Here is a 17,706-nt window from a genome sequence, read left to right as displayed (position 1 = left end):
TCCTTTAAGGTTACTGGTGTCTTTGTATCGATTTTTTCCACTTTAACTGGTGTCTTTGTGTCGCCATCCTCCTCATTTGTCTTTTCTTCTTCTTCCTTCTTCTTTAAGCGTGCTTCTAGATCTTGTTGTTCGTCTTCATGCTCCTCATTTTCAACAACCTGATCTAACGTTGGTTCGTGTTTCATCGATGATTTGCTACTTGAATGTGGCACTGTACGTGACGATGATGATGATGATGACGATGATAATGGTGTTGTTGTTGACACATCCGGCTCTGACTGCCGGCGACCCAAATCGATCGAATTATTCCGTGACCTGATGACATAATCATATTCTTTGGATGGAAAATAAGAACCTGAAGACGCGTTCGCAACGGATGGGGACGGTAGAATAGCTGGTGTTGTAGCGGAAACAGGCGTATTAAGGGAGGAGTTACTGAGCGTGGTGGAGATATTGGCAGGTTTATTAGTAGCAGTTGTGGATAGCGTCAAGTTCTCGGGTGTCGGTTTGCTTGCTGCTGTTGCAGTACTCGTCGTCGCCGTCGTCGTTGCTGTTGTAGATGTAGAAGCGGGTATCGGCAAGCCTTTTTCTCTTGCCTTCCACGCACTGCGAACCTTGTCCATGTGCGCCAACAGCTGGTCCTTTGTGATGCCATCCTGTATGCTGTGCATGATTTTTTGTACAACATTTTCATCGTTGGCGGTGTCTTTATCTGTTCTAAATCGAACAAATCTGTGTAAAGTGCATCCTTTAGTAACCCCTTTTCATTATCAACTCTCAAAGCTAGTTTCCCTCTATGTTTTACCTCCAACCACCTTTTCTTGTTGTAGGGGCATAACCTTGTTCGACAACCGTCACCTTCCAATCTGGATCATATCTGAATTCTGCAATCCGCCCATCCGGCAAGTGACTCTTCCATCTATTTAATACAAAAAGAGACCAAAATAAGTTTTCGAGGAATTCATTGTTCTGTCTTTTTTTAATGATCAATCAAAGGGAATAACCACCCTTCCCAAGTGGGAAAGTACACTTACTGGGATGCTAATTCATGTTCAGGCTGGAAATGATCAAAAAATTTATACGTGACACCATGTGATAACACCTCCAAGTTATAGATCGGCTTGTGTTCTTTGCTCCATTTTGCAAATATCCGAAAATCAACGGTGTTGAGCTCCGGCGGTTTCCATTTTAATCTAATATGGAAAAAGAGAGATTAGCTTTCTTTCTTTTCTATATCTCCAATAGAAAACTTACAATTTGTCACAGGTCCCGGGCACATAGGGATGTTTTACAGGAGTCCATATCACGCCATCACTACTATGCTTTAGTTTTGCCATTTGATCAAAAACGAGATGCAATCCATAAGACCGTTCCATTTTTTTCAGCTCTATGCTACAAAAGTCAATATATCGCCACATAGACGGTTAATATATCATAATGTATCACAACCCATCGTCACCCATATCAAAACTAATTGTCCATAAATGTCGCTTGCTTTTAAATACCTAAATGGAGGTGATTTCAATGCATCCGCGATATGTCGTACACTGTTCTTGAAGGGCGCGATAACTTCTTGTTGCAGCATCTAAAGCATATACGATGTATATAACCCATGCTATTAGCGTTTCCATTCACGTATACCCCTTTAAGTCCTTTGCTTTTTTTACCCCGAGTCTCGTATTGAATGATCGTTTCGTAACAGGCACACCGTTCAGTGACATGAGATCGAATAACAAAAAGCGCCATACTTTCTAAAACACCCCCCCCCACCGATATGTTTAGTCATTGTGATGCAATGTTGTAGTCCTTATTACTAGTAGTACCTTATCATTTGGCTCGGTATCTATCACCAATTCACCATCCATCAATGTGTCCTTTAAAAACTCCTTTTCTCGCCCACGCATAGGAAACAGCAGATTGGGAACGTAATACCATATCCTATTCCGGTCAAACTACATAGTTGTTGTTTTTTTCTTTGTGAGAAAAACGAGCCTCATCCCTCCCGTTATATATATATATACGTCCGCACTGTATAAAAACTCACCAAAAAAGATGCCGGGCCCTTGGACGAGTGGCAAAAGAACAGTAGATACCGTACACCATCCGTTTTTTCACAAACAAAATAATCCTCTTGCTCCAGTTCTGTCAAATGCTTTGTTTCGAAACTGACAGGTTGTGATCCCGGAAAACTATTAATTAAATTACCCAGTTCCACCACGTTGTTTGGTTGGTTGGTTAGTTAGTTAGCTGGAGAAAAAAAAACGCGTGGAAAAACTCTGCATAATGAAAAAAGAATAATTATTATAATTATTTTTTTACCTGTCATAATGTATTCGTAAAATATCCTTTACTCGTGCGTGAAGAACTTGTGAATATTGAGGATCTACGCGTTTGCCAATCGTTTCTGGAAGCAGCGACGGTTCATTATGGGATTGAGGCGAGGTACGTGAAACTGGCGCTGCTGCTGCTGCCTGTGGTGTCGTTTGTGTGGGTAATGACGGATGGTGTACGTGGTGGTGGCTGCTGCTAGTGGTGCTACTACTACTGCTGCTGCTGTTACTGTTACTATTGAACGAATGTTGCTGATGATGTTGATTAAAAGCTGCCATACGATATATGTATATGGAAAAAAAAAGTCGCTATTCGTTGTTCCCAATATTGTGGAGGTTGATTTTTCGTCGTTGTCGTAGTAGGTAACAGGTAGTAGTGCGTGCGTGTATTTTTTGCGTGTGTGTGTGTGTGTATATGTACAATGCAAGGTACGAGAGGATCTTTTTTCTTTTTCTTTTTTCTTGTAAATGCTTGCAAGATCAATTTTGAAAGAAAGTGTGAGTGTGTGTGCGTGCAAGTGGGGGTAAATGGGTGCCTGACTGATATAGTTTCTGTTTACGAAATGGGCTGTACAATAAAAAACAAGAAAAAATGTAAGAAAGAAAAAAGGGGAGGGAGTAAAAGGTTATTTGATGTGGCACTCGTTGACAAAGCCAAATGTGTTGGTTTACTGCAGCGAATGTGTCAATCGTTTTTTCTTTTTCTCTTCTCCCTCCAAATGTAGAATGATTTCTCGAAGCCAAGAAAAAAGCAAAAACGAAAGAGAGAAAGACACGCTTTTCTTATACATACACACACACCTGACTATGCCGGGAAAAGGCCAATCATAACTCTTGCAGGGTGCACTTTCTGGCCAATCACAATGCGTTAGTAAGAAATAATCAATAGCCCCAAAAAAACAACTATATCACTAACTACTTGGCATTTGTACACGTCAAGTTGTATCATCAATAACGAGCAGCTCTTTATATTACTCTCGAATTTTGAGAAGTGTGGTGGCTCTTAATATGGATTTTAAAAAACAAAGAAAGAAGATAGGTAACAACAACAACAACTGCTGCTGCTGCTGTTGCAGCAGAGATAGATAGATGGTATACAATCAGACATGACAGAGAGAGAGAGAGAGAGTATGTTGCTTATACAGAAGAATTGAGGAAGATGATGTAGCACGGGTATGTTGAAGAGGTAGCTAGAAAAGGAACAAAATGGCGACATTAAGCCTCTCCTTGTGATATAATATATACGTGATTTGTGTGTGTGTGTGTGTAATATGAAAGTATAAAAAAATAAATTAGCAGAGCTGTTCCCAAAACAGCTGCATTTCTTTCAGCTGTGTGGTGCTCTTTCGATCCAGATCGTCCAATCCCCACATAATCTCCTTGACGCGCTCGCCGACCTCGCCCTTTTCGAGCACAACCACCTCTTCCTCGTCGTCCTTGTCCTCGAGAAACTTGTTTATTCGCCGGATATCCTTGCGCACCTCATGGACCGTCTTTGCGATCGACCGTAAACGCGAGTTGAGTTCCTGGACTTGACGCTTATTAACGTACATGATCTCCTTGAGTTCCTCGAGCGACTGGGTCATGGACGACGTTTCAGCATGCAGCTGATGCAGCGTTGGCAGCGGATTCTCGTACGCATAGTTAGGATCATACAGCGTCATCTTCATGGTCTGGACTAGCAAGTCGAGTTCCCGGATCACATCCAGTGTCATCCACATGCCTTCTTTACGGATCGAGCTGTCAATGTTCCTCAGCGAGCTTGTCTGTCGCTCACGGTCCTTGGATTTCCGCTCTACCAGACTGATCACGGATGTAATCGCCAATTCGAGCGGAGGTGCCTTTTGCATATTCGGGTCTGCCAATACCGTATTGAACATGCGTTTGTGGAGCGTCTTGGTCTCCCATATGGCTGAATTTAACTCTTCGAGTTGTCGTTTCAGGTATTCGAACGGATCAATCTCGTCCACGTCGTTGATGATATTGTCCGTCGTGCTCCACGTCGACGAAGAGTATGAGCTCCGTCGACTCCGCATCCAGGTTGTTGGTGACCATGGCATCGACGGTGACGCGATCCCAGTAGGACTCGCTGGGTTGCTGCTTGTCGCCGTTGTAGTGCAGTCGTCAAGGTGATGGTGATTGTTATTGTTGGATAGTGCTGCTGCTCCAACCAAAAGCTCATGCAAATCATGTTCATTGTGGCTGTCGCGAATCCCACCTCCTTGTGATCCTATTCCTAATCCTCCTCCTCCAACAGCATTCGGTGGCAATCGTTCTGGTGTGGTTGCTGTTTCGGGCGTGGTCGTTGCTGAATGAATTTCTGCTGCAAGTGATGGCCCTAGTGAAGTAATGTTGTACCCCTTGCCGAGCAATTCTTGTTCTAGCGACTGGCTTGCTGCGAATGCATCGTCTTCAAAAAGTGGATCCCCTGAAGCCATGGAAGTATGTACTTGTCTATGAATTCTGTACGAAGTCTGTATTGTCAAGTTGGTTCAAGTCGGTTGCTTGAATTGACCAAGTAGAGAAACTGACTAGGAAAAAGGGCAAAAAAAAAAAGAGCGTGTGCTCGTTTGAAGAAAAAGGGAAAAGTGAAAGAAAATGAAAAAAAAAACTCGAGTTTTTTAAAAGGTGAGTACAGTACCAAACCGCTTACGGTACTGGCTTTTTTTTCGGCTCTGTCTTTTTTTCTAGAGAGGGGATATGAACACATTTTGTATATACAATATAGAGTGTAGTAGCATAGAGTAGTGTAATGTGCAGTATATAGTTATCGGGTGCATACACAGCGATATGTTACAAGGGAACAACGTTCTTCTTTTCCTTTGTCATGTATTTTACCAGGACTGTCGACTGCTCATGGAAGAGTTCGCTAACCGATATTCTCTCAGATCGTGCGTAAGATCATGCATACGGGTTCCCCAGTCCTTCAATCGAACGACCTTTTTTTTTCATAAAGCGCATATTAGAAACACCGACCAGTTTATATTCTATGATAGGTAGATGGCACCACTGCAACCACAAACCACGTTCCGAGGAAGACTTGTTGCCCCTCGTGTACTCCGGAGCGAAACACTTACCATGGCTGTACAGTTATCTTCTGATCCATATTGATCGGCAATGTCAACGAGTTTTCTCGCTGACATGGTTGGATCAGCTCCTGTTTTAACCTAGCAATTCACGGGTATAGAGGACAAGCATGAATGCAATTTCCCTTATCTTTTCCACCTTCTCTCACCCCCCATTCACCCACCTCCGGCCAATCCCCTCTCTCTCTCTCTCCTCACTTTTTTTAATCCCCCAACATCCAGATACTTACGACATCGACAATTTCTTGATCCGACATGACTGACGTTAAACCATCCGTGACCAGCACCTATCAATGCGTTTTGTTAAGCAAAAAAAACCACCCCCTCTGTATATATGCATACAACAGCAAACATCGTCATCTCCCACTGTCAACACTTTACCAAAAACGCAGCAGGATTATCTTTCTCGATAGTATGTCGTACAATATCTGGTTCGGAAGAGACTCCGTATCTTTTAAGTTTGGCATCACCAAAAGCACGACTTGTAGCAAGCATGCCGAGGATCCGGTCATCGCCCCATGAATCTGTTGTAACAAAGCCCGCGTATTTTCGTAATCGATCTTGTTCGTTCGGGTTGCTAGGGTGATGATCGCCTGTTGTCAAGGTAACCACTTGGCCCGTTGATGCATCGCATAGCAATATCCTGGGGGGTTTTTTTTTTCAAAAGGCATCAATTCCATCCATCTTCGCAACCTATCTAAATCCAATAAACGTTTACCTTGTATCGCCAACATGACCAATGACAATTTCATACCGCTCACTATCCCAAAACGGCTTTGCATCGTGTGGTTCAATGATTGCTATACTTCCTGTCGAGCCTTCATGGTATCCATCCGGTCCATCGTCCCGTAAAAAGTCTAAACATTCTACATCTGCATCCAGGAACGCCAGCGTCAGCCGTTGATCCAACGATAAATCGTCTGGAGATACATTGGATTTTAAAGTCCCTGTCTTTTCGTCTACCAAACCCTCGAGTGTGGATGGTATCCTGAACCGTCGAAAATAACCACCATAACCTCTCAATGTGGACAGAATACGCGGAAAGTCGTCCAATGTGACCGTCTCGATCTTTTGATGTAACTGTTCAGCGAGCCTAAGAGTAGACATATGTGTTGTTTTAAACTTTGCTTTTGCTTCAAAGTGCTAGATGAACATCCCCGGCACTTACCATTCCGAAACTAAAGGACCACCGTGTCTATCCCCAATGTTTACATACAATATTCAGTTTTCAATCCACATATTGAGCTTCAACACCTTTGTACCACGCATTCCTTACCCGTCAAACACCCCGAAATAGGCTCTATCTGCTTCGCGTTTCATGGTACGCAACTTGGTACCTGTTGGAAGTTCTAGCGTCACGCTCCTGTACCGATCCTCATTGTGATTGCGAGTGCCTCGTGTACTAAGCACTCCTAGTTTTTTTTTAATAAAGAGGGGTTTTTTAAAGACGACCCGCGGGGGGCTGGTTAAAAGTGGTATAACAACAAAATTATCGAAAAACAAATTGGAATAGATAAAAAGCATCACAATTTACCATTATAAAACCAACCCTGATAAACACATACCTAGAAGCTGTTTTGAGTTGTTCAAATTTAGTCGTAATAAGTGGCCTGTTTGTACATTAAAAACAAAGGTGTTGGTGCTAAACCATTATAATGTCACAAAGAAAGAAGGGCAAAGTGCATACCACCGGCTTGTGTTTTTGTCAGGTAATAGTTAAGGTATGAAGTAGGTAACGATGTGCTGAATGGACGTTGTGGTAGCCGGGGGGACCATCGCGTGGTAGTTGTGGCTATTGCTGTTGCTGCTGAACGATACGTAAGAGACATTTGGTGTGTGTGAGAGTGGGTAAGACGAAAAGAGTAACTAATTTTGTTTCCCGCTTTATGTGCCTTGCTGGTGGTCGCGTATATGCACACACACTCTTTGTCCAATAACTTTCAGACAGGGAATCAGTGGCACGCATAATCATATATTCTGTTTGATTGCTGAATTGAGTAATTTACTTCATTTATCCTGTCAGTAGCAGCAGCAGTGACCAAGTGATGGTGGCGTTTAATAATAATGAGGAGATGGGTTCGCGTTGTTGTATTGCTAGTACCGTACTACAAAGAAACCGGAGCGTGGTTCATCACGTTGTTTTTGTTTTTGTTTTTTTCTGTGTATGTGTGTGTGTGTCACAAGAACTAAAGACACGAGATCGACTTGACTTTCTTGCACATGTTGCCTCGGGCGTCAATTGTAACAATTGCACCGCCGCCAGTCCAAAACAGCATTGCACGATGGGAAGGATCTCTTATTACTATACGACGGTATAACAGTAATATACCGGCTTCTATTTAAGCACATTTAGCGGGAGAGAGGGGGGCGGTTGGGGCTCGGCTCATCGATTATGATTGCTGCTAAATTACTTTGTTTGATGGGATGAGCCCGGGTCCCGACGTACTTGGAATCCATCACTCCTCCTTTTTTTTCGAGATGATTGCCTACGTACGCAATGGCAGGGGAGTGAGAGAGTGGTAGCAAAGGCCGATGTTTTCTTATCAGGTGTCAAACATGCTACGGACCATTGATGGGGTAAATGGTTACTTATTTCATTCTCCTAAATATTGGGTGGGCCATTCATTTATCACTTCTTTTTTTAACTCTCTCTCTCTCTCTCTCTTTCTCCACTCTTTCTTTTCTTCTTCTTTCTATCTCTCTTTCTTTTACTACTTCTTTTCGTCTTTTCCTGCTTCGTATGGCCAAACGTGGTACGCCTGCTCGCGAATATGATCTGTTGGAACAAGTAGGAACCGGCTCTTTTGGCACCGTCCACAGAGCTGTGAATAAATCAACGCATGAAATTGTACGTACTGTTCAAAAACTATAACATACATAATACATACGGGCTGCTATTCCTGTTCCTGTCTCCAACACCCCCTCTTCTTCTACCGCTCTCGCTTTCTTACACTTAAATCACATACGCAGACATGTCTCCTTTCTTTCTATGTCTCTCTTTGCACGCACATACGCACACACACATATATATTTATATACATACCCCAACCCAACCCCCAGGCGAGGGGCGGGGGAAGAAGTCAATGCACCAAAATTAATCGAGATGAATTCAATTTGTTGGTTCCTGCATTTCCAATGGCAACATGATAATAATATTAGGTCGCCATTAAAGTCATGAAGAAATCGTCTAAAGGGGATTGCACCAATGCACGCGAATACCGAACGTTAAAGCATCTCGCCCGCCATCCCAATATAGTCAAGTTGTACGATAGTTATGCCGGGCCCGCCAAAGAACTCTATTTCGTCATGGAATACATGGACAGAGGCAACCTGTACCAGTTGATCAAACAACGACGCGAAGCAGAACAGCCGCTCAAACATGCAGAAGTGCGCTCTATCTTGTATGTTATCTCGATATAATTTCCATGTGTGTGTATAGAGAGCATCATATGCTACTCGCAGAGAAAAAAAGAAAGGATGCCACCCATCATTTTTGAGACATCTCCTCTCTCCTGTTATAGTCCCTTATGCTTCACTAGTTGCTTATCCTTCACTTTATTCAATTAGGCGGCAGACGCTAACAGCATTGGCACACTTGCATCAGCAAGGCATATTTCATCGCGACATGAAACCCGAGAATATCTTGATCGGTAAAAGAAATAATGCAGCTGCACCAAGATTGACATCACATGACCATTACCAGAATCACTACAAAAGCACAAGCAACAACGACCACGAAGATAATGATGACGAGGAAGATGACGACTTGATTATTAAGTTGGCTGATTTTGGTCTTGCTCGCCAGATTAAGAGTAAACCACCCTATACCGAATATGTCAGCACACGATGGTAAAAAACACCATCCTCTTGTTCTTATCGTCGTCGTCGTTATAAATAATATCGCTAATGACGATCTAAATTTTTTAATTAAAAAACAGGTACCGAGCACCTGAAGTGCTCTTACATTCTACGAATTATTCATACCCTGTCGACTTATGGGCCGTCGGCGCCATCTTTGCTGAACTCGTCATGTTAAAACCCATTTTCCCCGGCAGATCCGAAATCGACCAACTCTTTCGAATATGCCAAATACTTGGAAACCCATTAGGCACTGTCATGAAACGTCGGCTCGCACCTCTTCTATCAAAAAAAGCATCTTCATCTTCGTCATCGTCATCATCACCGGCGGCAGCAGCAGCAGCAAAAGCAAAAGCATTGGACCCCCACCATCAACCCCTTCCACATTCTCATCCTCCTTTAAAGCATGACACAATGCAGCAGCAGCGGCATAAGCAGCAGCAGCAGCATCAACAGCAACTGTACCATAAGCATGAGCATAAAAAGCACCAACAGCATCAACCACCAGCATCACCACCTGATCCTACTCGCGACTGGTCCGATGGGATCCGACTTGCCAATAAGATTGGCTTTGATTTTCCCCAGGTAAAAACATATGCGCCCAAGTTCTGGCTACTACTACTACTACTATATAACTATATACTCTATGACTATCGATTAAATGGACCGAGCACTTTTGTGCGCGTGTGAATTATCATGTTTTTACTTACCGTACCACTTGCCATGATAGTTACCTCCGAAGCCTTTATCCACTGTCCTACCTACAGCCACTCAGCCAATGCTCGACCTCCTTGCGCAGTTTCTAACCTTTGACCCAGCCTGTCGCATCAACGCAGCAGACGCTCTTGCATCGCCATTTTTACGCTGCCGCCGCCACGATTCTACTACTAGTAGTACTACGCTACCTTCGCCATCTATCATGGATCACACGAACAACAACAATAGTGACAACAGTAATAATAACAAACAAAACACTCCGCCACTCAATAACGCTCAGCAATCCCAACAACAACAACAACGAAAGAGCTTGCTGTGGGCAAAAGGCGTAGCTATGAAACCACCACCAACACCGTCACAACAACAACAGCAGCAGTCATCTATTCCCATTGGCGGTAATAATTTCAAAATGGCAGGAGGAGCGGGTAGCATGGCGCAAGATATTAGAGATGTATTGCGATTATCCAAGAGCAAGACTATAGATCGGTTACAGCGGAAAAAGCCATCGTTGACCTCGATTCGTATCGCTGCAGCAAACATTGGGAGAAGTACGAGTTCATACGACTTTAGCATAAATCAGCAACAACAACAAAGACGACGATCTTCACAAGAGTTATCGACGTCGACATCGACCTTTTCCATTAGAAGAAAGAAACCGCCTTCTTCGGTAGTAGTAGAAGAAAATGTCATCGACATTAGGAACAGCAGCAACAACAGTTCCAGAAACACTACATCATCATCAAGTAGTACTGGCAGCGGTAGTATCAGAAAAAAGCAAGGGGTAGCAGCATTTGATTTGCCATCCATACCCGCGCTCTCGCCTATCCAAATGTGCTCGGATTGGGGAACCACTACAAGAGCCGCATCTCTTGTACAGCAACGAATGGTGTAAATAGACTCTTTCTTATCCAACATAACCTAATACTTCGTACCACATCAACCTTCTTTCAATGTGAGAGACGAGCAATCTTACTAATGCCTAAATGCGCATGACCCACAAACAAAAAATGTACACACGCTCCATAACACAACAACATATCACAAAAAGAACGACTCTATTTATATGGGAATAAGTGTGTGTGTGTGTGTGAGGAGGGGTGCCAAGAACGCTTTCCTTCCCTTGACCTTTACGCCAACTTTTGTTAATTCTCTTTACTGATCTCCATTCACTCATGGTAGGCATCGCTGACAATCTCGATGCATTGACCACCGTTACTACTACTACCGTTACTACTGGTCTATGCGCTGCCACCACCCACAGTCGTGTCACTTTGGACCTTCAAGATACTACCTCCTCGTTACTACTACAGCAGCAAGAGCTGAGCTTTTTAGACAAGTTGCCGTACGATGTTATCCACAATATATTTTCGCGACTCACACAAAAAGATTGCCTGGAATGCATGGGGGTTTCAACGGTTTGGTATGAGCTTGTGCCGCAATACGCGACAATGCTTTGGCGCAAGGTTGAGATATCGTTCTTGGAGGACAATAACAACTCCGAATCGTACGCATACAAGTATCATCATCCATTGAGCATTCGAGTGATACGGTGCCTGGGCCCTCATGTGCAGCAAGTCGTGCTCTCGCATTGCGGTGAGGAGCAAGTGCATTCTATTCTATCCACACTCTCTCTCCGCTGTAACTGCAGCCCTCGTATTATTGGTATGTGGTCGGTGTGAGAAGCAGAGCATAATGGTATTACATGATGACGGATAGTCGTCTCAATAGTGATAATGCGAATTTACTCGCTCCGGCCTTCTTTCCTTTTAATAATGTACTAATTGCTGCTGCTATTATACTACTATAGAATTTTACAAGTGTGTGATTATCGATCAAGCTCGATTTGTAACGATCTTGCGATCCATGTCCAGTCAATTGGAAGAACTCACATTTGACGCACACAACTATAATATGGCATTCCTTCAAGTCATGAAAGCATGTCCACGTCTGACGCATTTCTCCTATTCTGTCTATGATTACGTGCCACCAGAAGTCTATGACACTGAGCCAGTCGTTGTTGAATTATCATCATCAACATCATCGTTAGCAACAGTAAAGACGACAACAACGACGGAAGCAGCAGTTGAAAAAATGGAAGAGGATGAAAACCCTTTGGATTATAGTAGTAAAGATGACGACGACGAGAGTCTGAACATTACGTATCTGTGCCTGAATGCTGTACTCCACAAGGATAAAAGAGCTGCGCCGATACTACGGAGATGTCCAAAACTCAGGTACCTGGCGATATCCAATATTGATATCGACTCTGACTTCCACATGTGGCCAAGTAAAGATTCGATCGATCTGGACATGTTCTTCCGTTTATGTCCATTGCTACAATGTATCGAATGCAATTCATGGGATGGCAACCAACAACAACAGCAGCAGCGATGGCGACAATATGCGCGAGATATCCATTATTCTCCTCGTAATCACCAGCATTTATTACTGGATAATGGATCATCCAACAGTCCCAGTAGGAGGAGCAAGGACAAAGGAAGCATCAACGATTTTACGGAAGAAGGAGGCTTACGAGAGCTAATCACAAGTGGCGCAGAAGGATATGGAGCGGATCAAATCATCCCCATTCTCAAACGTAACAAGTCTACGCTCCAAATACTTGATTTGGGAGAGGGCATTTCAGCACGCGGCGATAGTTGGGACGCTTCTTCTGACTGGTCTCAGCTCGAACACATCACTCATTTACAACGGCTCCATACATTTTCGTACAAATACCTTTCGCTAAATGATCGTGTTCTTTGTGGATTCTTAAGACAATGTCCTGTCCTGACGGATCTGACACTTTGGTGCAAGATGACCATTATCCCTGACGAGCTTCTCTTGGTAATCAACAACAAATTACCATTACTGACAAGACTCGATTTGGGCTTCACATCAACACTTGCAGTACCATCCGAAACGACCTGGCGCTGGTTTTTTACAAACAACAATGGCCGTTTGAAGCGACTGTGTTTGCGATGGAATAATTTTATATCGGATGCAGTGTTGGACGCGATCGGAACGATGCGGCAGCTGGAGGAGCTGCATTTGAGACATACGGCGAAACGGGCCACACGGATGGATGCATTAAGACGCTTGAATCATTTGGATCGATTGGAATTATGGACTGTGGATGCACCGCTTGATCCAGTACTTTCGGACTTATATTGGCTGAAGGAACTTTACTTGGTTGGATGTAAGGAGGTTTCAAGTCATGGTCTACGTGCATTGGTGGATACGCCAGGTTGCAAGTTAAAAAAACTGCGGGTACAAAGTTGTGGATCGATCCGGCCACATATGATGGATTATATCGACAGCAAATTGGCATCACTGTCATCATCACCGTCACATCAATAAATAAAATAAGCAAATTTGTAAATATTTGAAATCTAGCTACAAGGATACATCACTTTAAAGTGTTGGCTTGTTTACTGTCGAATCATCATTACTTTCGATGTTATTGTATCTTTTTTTTCGTAATTCTGTATTTCGGTTGGGTTTTCTCTAAAAGCTTAATATTCGCCGAGTTGGTTTGCTCTACGAGAAATAGGAGGTCTGCCTTTGTAAACAGGTGTTGATATCCAACCGTCGTGTCTAGTCGGAAAGTGTCGTGTTAGCGGTTTGTTCATTGTAATCAGTTATCGATTAAAACCGATTTCGTAGATCAGGAACACGTTTGCCTCGCCCAAATAGTGTATGAAGTCAAAAGGAAGCGAATATCGTGGGGATGTCCACATCAGCCTAGCATCTCGAGTACTGAGTGAGCTGAACCCAGCAGTATTGGTATCATTCAGTTTTGAGTGTACACGAATTGCCTATTTCCGTTCTCTCTTCGCGTTAAACTTTTATCTTTCGCTTGTCAGCAACAAGCTGGAGCAGTCAATAATTATCTTTCAGCAGCCCTACACCGTGAACAGAAGAAGAGTGGAATTGGTGCCGGCGATCTCGCGTATCAGCAAACCCAACACTTCCAGCATCGATGTTCACGACTAGAAGACGACGAATTTTACTACTTGATACAGCACCTAAACCTTGCGAGCTAGCAAAGGAACAAGCCGCATTTAGCTTGCGAGAAGATGAAGGTGTATCTAATGGACAAGACGCGTCGGATAACGGAACGCATTGCTATTGCTGAAGAATTTGAATGTTGCTCCCGTGGCATGCGAGATCCTCAGCTCCTACGCCGCCGAAGACTTGAGTATTTAAGAACGACAAAGTAGCAACATTGCCGCACAAACGTCTTTTTATGACGCGACTATATGTATCCCACAGCAAGGCACGCTTCAGAGCCATGGTGAGTGATGAACAAGCCTATGAGCGCGAGGTGATGAATGCAGTCTTGTTTCATTGACTGCAACCCAACCGTGGAGCAGAATGATCTAATTGTCAAATGATAAACGGTGAGCTCTTCCCTTAACGCAGATTGAATGACCATCATGCTATTTGAGATTTCATGCTGGTATAGAAAACCGAAAACTCTTATCATTGATGCCTTGCTTATAATATGGCAACGCACAACATTAAACTATGCTAAGAAACTTAAGAAGAATTCGGTACTCAATAAAAATCTCCCTTGAACGTATTTTGCTATTGATGTGGATCAGCCTTTGTTCTAGAAACGGAACAGAAGTAATCACTAGTGGGATTGGCGCAGAGCCACGTGGTCAAATGGAACAACTCTAAGTTAACCTTCTTGCTTCTAACCTTGATCAACATTGCCGAGGAGCTGACCATCTAGTAAGAAATGACTTCTTGCGTAATTGAATCTTATATGATATACTACTTTTCAATTTTTCTCTTGCAACTTTTTATTAATATTGCTAAGTTAAGTTACTTCAATATATCATAGTGGAAATATTGAGCATGCCTTTAAAACGGTCATTCACCCTCTTGAAATTCGATTAGTTTGGGTTGAGCGATATGAAGTCTAGCGCTTATAACGATATACTGGTAATTTGTCTGCTACAGGCCCATCAAGCCAAGCATCATCGCACTCCCATCACCTTCCTTTTTTTTATCAAACTTATTTAGCACGCATCTTCGACTACTTTATTTGCTTTACAATGGTTCTTTGACCCCATTACGTACAACAAGCTCCTTCCCTTCTTATTCTGAAGCAGTTTTTGAAAATTTCACATACTTGCAGTAGTAAGCAACTATAATTAGTTTGCACCTTGTATTATTATCAGTCTCATCCTACAACGAGGATATAATGAATAATGAATAGTATTCTGCCATCACTTTGATGCACTATTTATGTACTTTTCTTATATGATGTGACATACTTGTGGAACGCTTATTAAACTTAACTACATTGAATTTAACAGCTTTTTTCCGTACTCAACACGGTCTCGCCATAGCCTAAATTCAGGTTTTCTTTTATTAGCTATACAGCAGCTCAAATAATGAAACACAACACCTGGCACTCTCTGAAGCAACTTTGTACTTTTATAATAAGTGGTAATCATCTAAAGATTTAGCAGAAATATTGTGCTTCTTTAAATTACACTTGGGGATCGCAAAAGGTCGGGTGGGGTCGGGTCAAGGGTCTGACCCGTTGACCTGTGGGTCAAAAGAACATTAACCTGATTTAACCAGTTCAACCCGACAGGTCAACACTTGACAAGTTAAGACTGATGCTAATACTGTAATGAAGGATCAAGTGTCATTCAACCTGAACTCGAGTACTGGAAGCGCACGCAGCTCTCCAAGATGGCACGCAAATTCTTAGCAGTGCCAGCAACATCTACTTTGTGTGCGATTGTTCTCAGAGGTAAAGAGTGCCGTCATAAAGGAACCACTTGGGCTCACATGCATAAAAAAGTGTAAAGGTAAAAGCGTGGTTGAAAATCGACTTCCTTTAAATGCCCCTAATCCTTTTCCCTTTTCCCTTTTCTTTTCATTTCTTCCTTCTTCTTTCATTTTTCTTTTCTTAATTCCTATTCTCATTGTACTATTGCTACTTCTTTACTTTGCTACTTCTTTACTACTATTACATATATTGCTTATAGCTTACTTATCTTACACTTTTGAATATAAAATATGATCCCACAATGAAAAAGAATATAAGTACGTTTTATGTTACAGTTCTATAGCAGACATATTGACAACTACATCTTTAATATAATGATCCTTCCCAACAAGAAGATTGACTACTTGAATACAAGTACCTTATAGATATCATATGTATACATGGGTTACAACGGGTCAACGGGTCGGGTCAAGGGTTAGACAGGTTGACCCGTGGGTCAGAAAAGCATCAACCCGACCCGTTGACCTGTCCTCAACCCGCGGGTTGGTTTTGACCCGTGGGTCAGATTACGGCCCCTACAATTGAGTAAGGTTACTTAACACTTAGCTGTTAGTAGATGAGTTGTTGTTACTGTTTAATGTTGTTGCTGTTGGGTGGTATTATATTTTACTGAATTTTTCTGGGGTTTCTTATGTATTTTCTTAAGAGTTTTAAGCAAAAAATAATGATATTAATCAATCATCATCATCATCATCATCTCATTCAATAATATAATAATTTAATAAAAGGTGTATAACTTAATGCATATCAATTTTATTACGGGTTGAGGTAGCATGAGGTAACATGGCCGAGTTGGTCTAAGGCGCCAGACTCAAGTTCTGGTCTCGCAAGAGGCGTGAGTTCGAATCTCACTGTTACCAATAACTGTCAAATCTGACATTTGAAACTTTTTCGTTGCCCGTCTTTTTTTGGGAGGCTTTTATTGCAGCGCTGTATAATATACACAGGGTTGTTTGTGGTAGCTACCATTTAGTGGCTGTTTTTTTTTAATTGTGCTTGTTTGATTTCTTTTTCGGTGCTCTGCCACTACATAATTCATCACATTTTTTGCCAGCCTAAGATGTATGCGGCACTTACATCTGCATTATACTCAAGTATTCACGTTGTAGCTGCAGCTGTTGCTATCGAGGATTGTCTTCGGCTGATGTTATCGATATAGATATTGCATTTCATTTTTCTATTAAACCATAACGTTTGACCGAGCTCCTGTTCCCTGTTTCTTTAAATCTTCTCACATAGATACAATATAAGTGAAAGACACGAAACTCATATTCACCATCTTTTAGAGCGTGTGTCGATTTTAAATACTTTACAGAATATAAAAACAATATTAAGGTGTATCACTTTCCTTTGTAGTCTGGCCAAAAAATGGTTGGTTCAATAATATAAGTTCTATTATCTTGAACGGATCCTTGTCCGTATCTCTGCGGCATACGCATTTAATTTTTAGTATCGTCCGATTACCGTCCGTAGTGTGCGATTTGTAATTTGGAATCAGACGATACCCAGAAAACATCACTGAAAATTAGGATCCTGTCAGGCGGTGTGTGGTTTGAATGAAGTGGTGGCGCAGGCCGTATACTACGTGGATAACGGCTGTTCAAAATCAATGTTTTTCTCTACGTTAATAAGCGATGCTATAAAGGATTGTTGGTGGATATACCAGCTAGAACCTACCAAGACGCCCATACTTTAACACTTTTGCAACATTATCTCCAGATTGTACTTGCGTAGACAGTGCTCTCCCTATACAGCGTGGATCAATTTTACCGCATATTCAGTAGCAACACTATCAATGGGCCTTGCTACTCGCGAAATGTTTTTTTACGTTACGGAAAGCGATACAAGCTTTCGAGGACATTGAATTGATACGTATCGTCAGTGCAACAGCCTATTTGTGAGA

The 17,706-nt window shown here is 42.4% G+C and overlaps 5 protein-coding genes and 1 non-coding gene across 6 annotated transcripts; 3 read left to right on the top strand and 3 right to left on the bottom strand.

Annotated features, from left to right (window-relative positions):
• Window positions 1-590: 590 nt before the first annotated feature.
• Window positions 591-3,106, bottom strand: BDB00DRAFT_904832 (mRNA capping enzyme, catalytic domain-containing protein; the record flags this gene model as incomplete). Its single annotated transcript, XM_053128578.1, has 9 exons — window positions 2,320-3,106; window positions 2,045-2,189; window positions 1,824-1,952; window positions 1,668-1,751; window positions 1,506-1,585; window positions 1,255-1,392; window positions 1,035-1,193; window positions 840-919; window positions 591-748 (listed from the first exon to the last, which is right to left on the bottom strand). Coding segments are annotated over exons 1-9 (1,263 nt in total), but the record flags the coding sequence as incomplete, so codon positions are not given.
• A 158-nt stretch (window positions 3,107-3,264) lies between these two features.
• Window positions 3,265-4,911, bottom strand: BDB00DRAFT_819824 (uncharacterized protein). Its single transcript, XM_053123260.1, has one exon. The coding sequence runs from the start codon at window positions 4,766-4,768 to the stop codon at window positions 3,623-3,625; it is 1,146 nt and encodes a 381-aa protein (XP_052980412.1). The 5' UTR covers window positions 4,769-4,911; the 3' UTR covers window positions 3,265-3,622.
• BDB00DRAFT_819823 (phosphatase 2C-like domain-containing protein) lies at window positions 4,912-7,126 on the bottom strand. The gene is made up of 8 exons (XM_053123259.1): window positions 7,104-7,126; window positions 6,693-7,026; window positions 6,585-6,611; window positions 6,135-6,509; window positions 5,798-6,059; window positions 5,647-5,703; window positions 5,408-5,497; window positions 4,912-5,269 (listed from the first exon to the last, which is right to left on the bottom strand). Exons 2-8 carry the CDS (start codon window positions 6,938-6,940, stop codon window positions 5,165-5,167), a joined length of 1,164 nt encoding a protein of 387 aa, XP_052980411.1. The 5' UTR covers window positions 6,941-7,026; window positions 7,104-7,126; the 3' UTR covers window positions 4,912-5,164.
• Window positions 7,127-8,156: 1,030 nt separating this feature from the next.
• BDB00DRAFT_871669 (kinase-like domain-containing protein) lies at window positions 8,157-10,883 on the top strand (the record flags this gene model as incomplete). Its single annotated transcript, XM_053126852.1, has 5 exons — window positions 8,157-8,264; window positions 8,576-8,817; window positions 8,984-9,265; window positions 9,355-9,859; window positions 10,005-10,883. 5 exons carry the CDS (start codon window positions 8,157-8,159, stop codon window positions 10,881-10,883), a joined length of 2,016 nt encoding a protein of 671 aa, XP_052980410.1.
• Window positions 10,884-11,749: 866 nt separating this feature from the next.
• On the top strand, window positions 11,750-13,430 carry BDB00DRAFT_819808 (uncharacterized protein). The gene has a single exon (XM_053123258.1). The coding sequence runs from the start codon at window positions 11,855-11,857 to the stop codon at window positions 13,346-13,348; it is 1,494 nt and encodes a 497-aa protein (XP_052980409.1). The 5' UTR covers window positions 11,750-11,854; the 3' UTR covers window positions 13,349-13,430.
• A 3,150-nt stretch (window positions 13,431-16,580) lies between these two features.
• On the top strand, window positions 16,581-16,663 carry BDB00DRAFT_t53. The gene has a single exon. It is a non-coding gene; the product is annotated as a tRNA-Leu (tRNA).
• The last annotated feature ends 1,043 nt before the right edge of the window (window positions 16,664-17,706 follow it).

This window comes from Zychaea mexicana (genome assembly GCF_025766255.1).
Source record: "Zychaea mexicana strain RSA 1403 chromosome Unknown BDB00scaffold_30, whole genome shotgun sequence".
Classification (NCBI taxonomy): Eukaryota; Fungi; Mucoromycota; class Mucoromycetes; order Mucorales; family Lichtheimiaceae; genus Zychaea; species Zychaea mexicana.
The sequence above is the reverse complement of the archived record's forward strand: the minus strand, read 5'-3'. Positions and strand labels throughout refer to the sequence as shown.

Coding starts and splice junctions, on each gene's coding strand:
- BDB00DRAFT_819824 (XM_053123260.1), bottom strand. CDS start 4,768: ATGGCTTCAGGGGATCCACTTTTTGAAGACGATGCATTCGCAGCAAGC.
- BDB00DRAFT_819823 (XM_053123259.1), bottom strand. CDS start 6,940: ATGCTTTTTATCTATTCCAATTTGTTTTTCGATAATTTTGTTGTTATA. Junction 6,510..6,584: donor GGTCCTTTAGTTTCGGAATG/GTAAGTGCCGGG, acceptor GTCTACTCTTAG/GCTCGCTGAACAGTTACATC. Junction 5,498..5,646: donor ATCAAGAAATTGTCGATGTC/GTAAGTATCTGG, acceptor GTGAATTGCTAG/GTTAAAACAGGAGCTGATCC.
- BDB00DRAFT_819808 (XM_053123258.1), top strand. CDS start 11,855: ATGTCCAGTCAATTGGAAGAACTCACATTTGACGCACACAACTATAAT.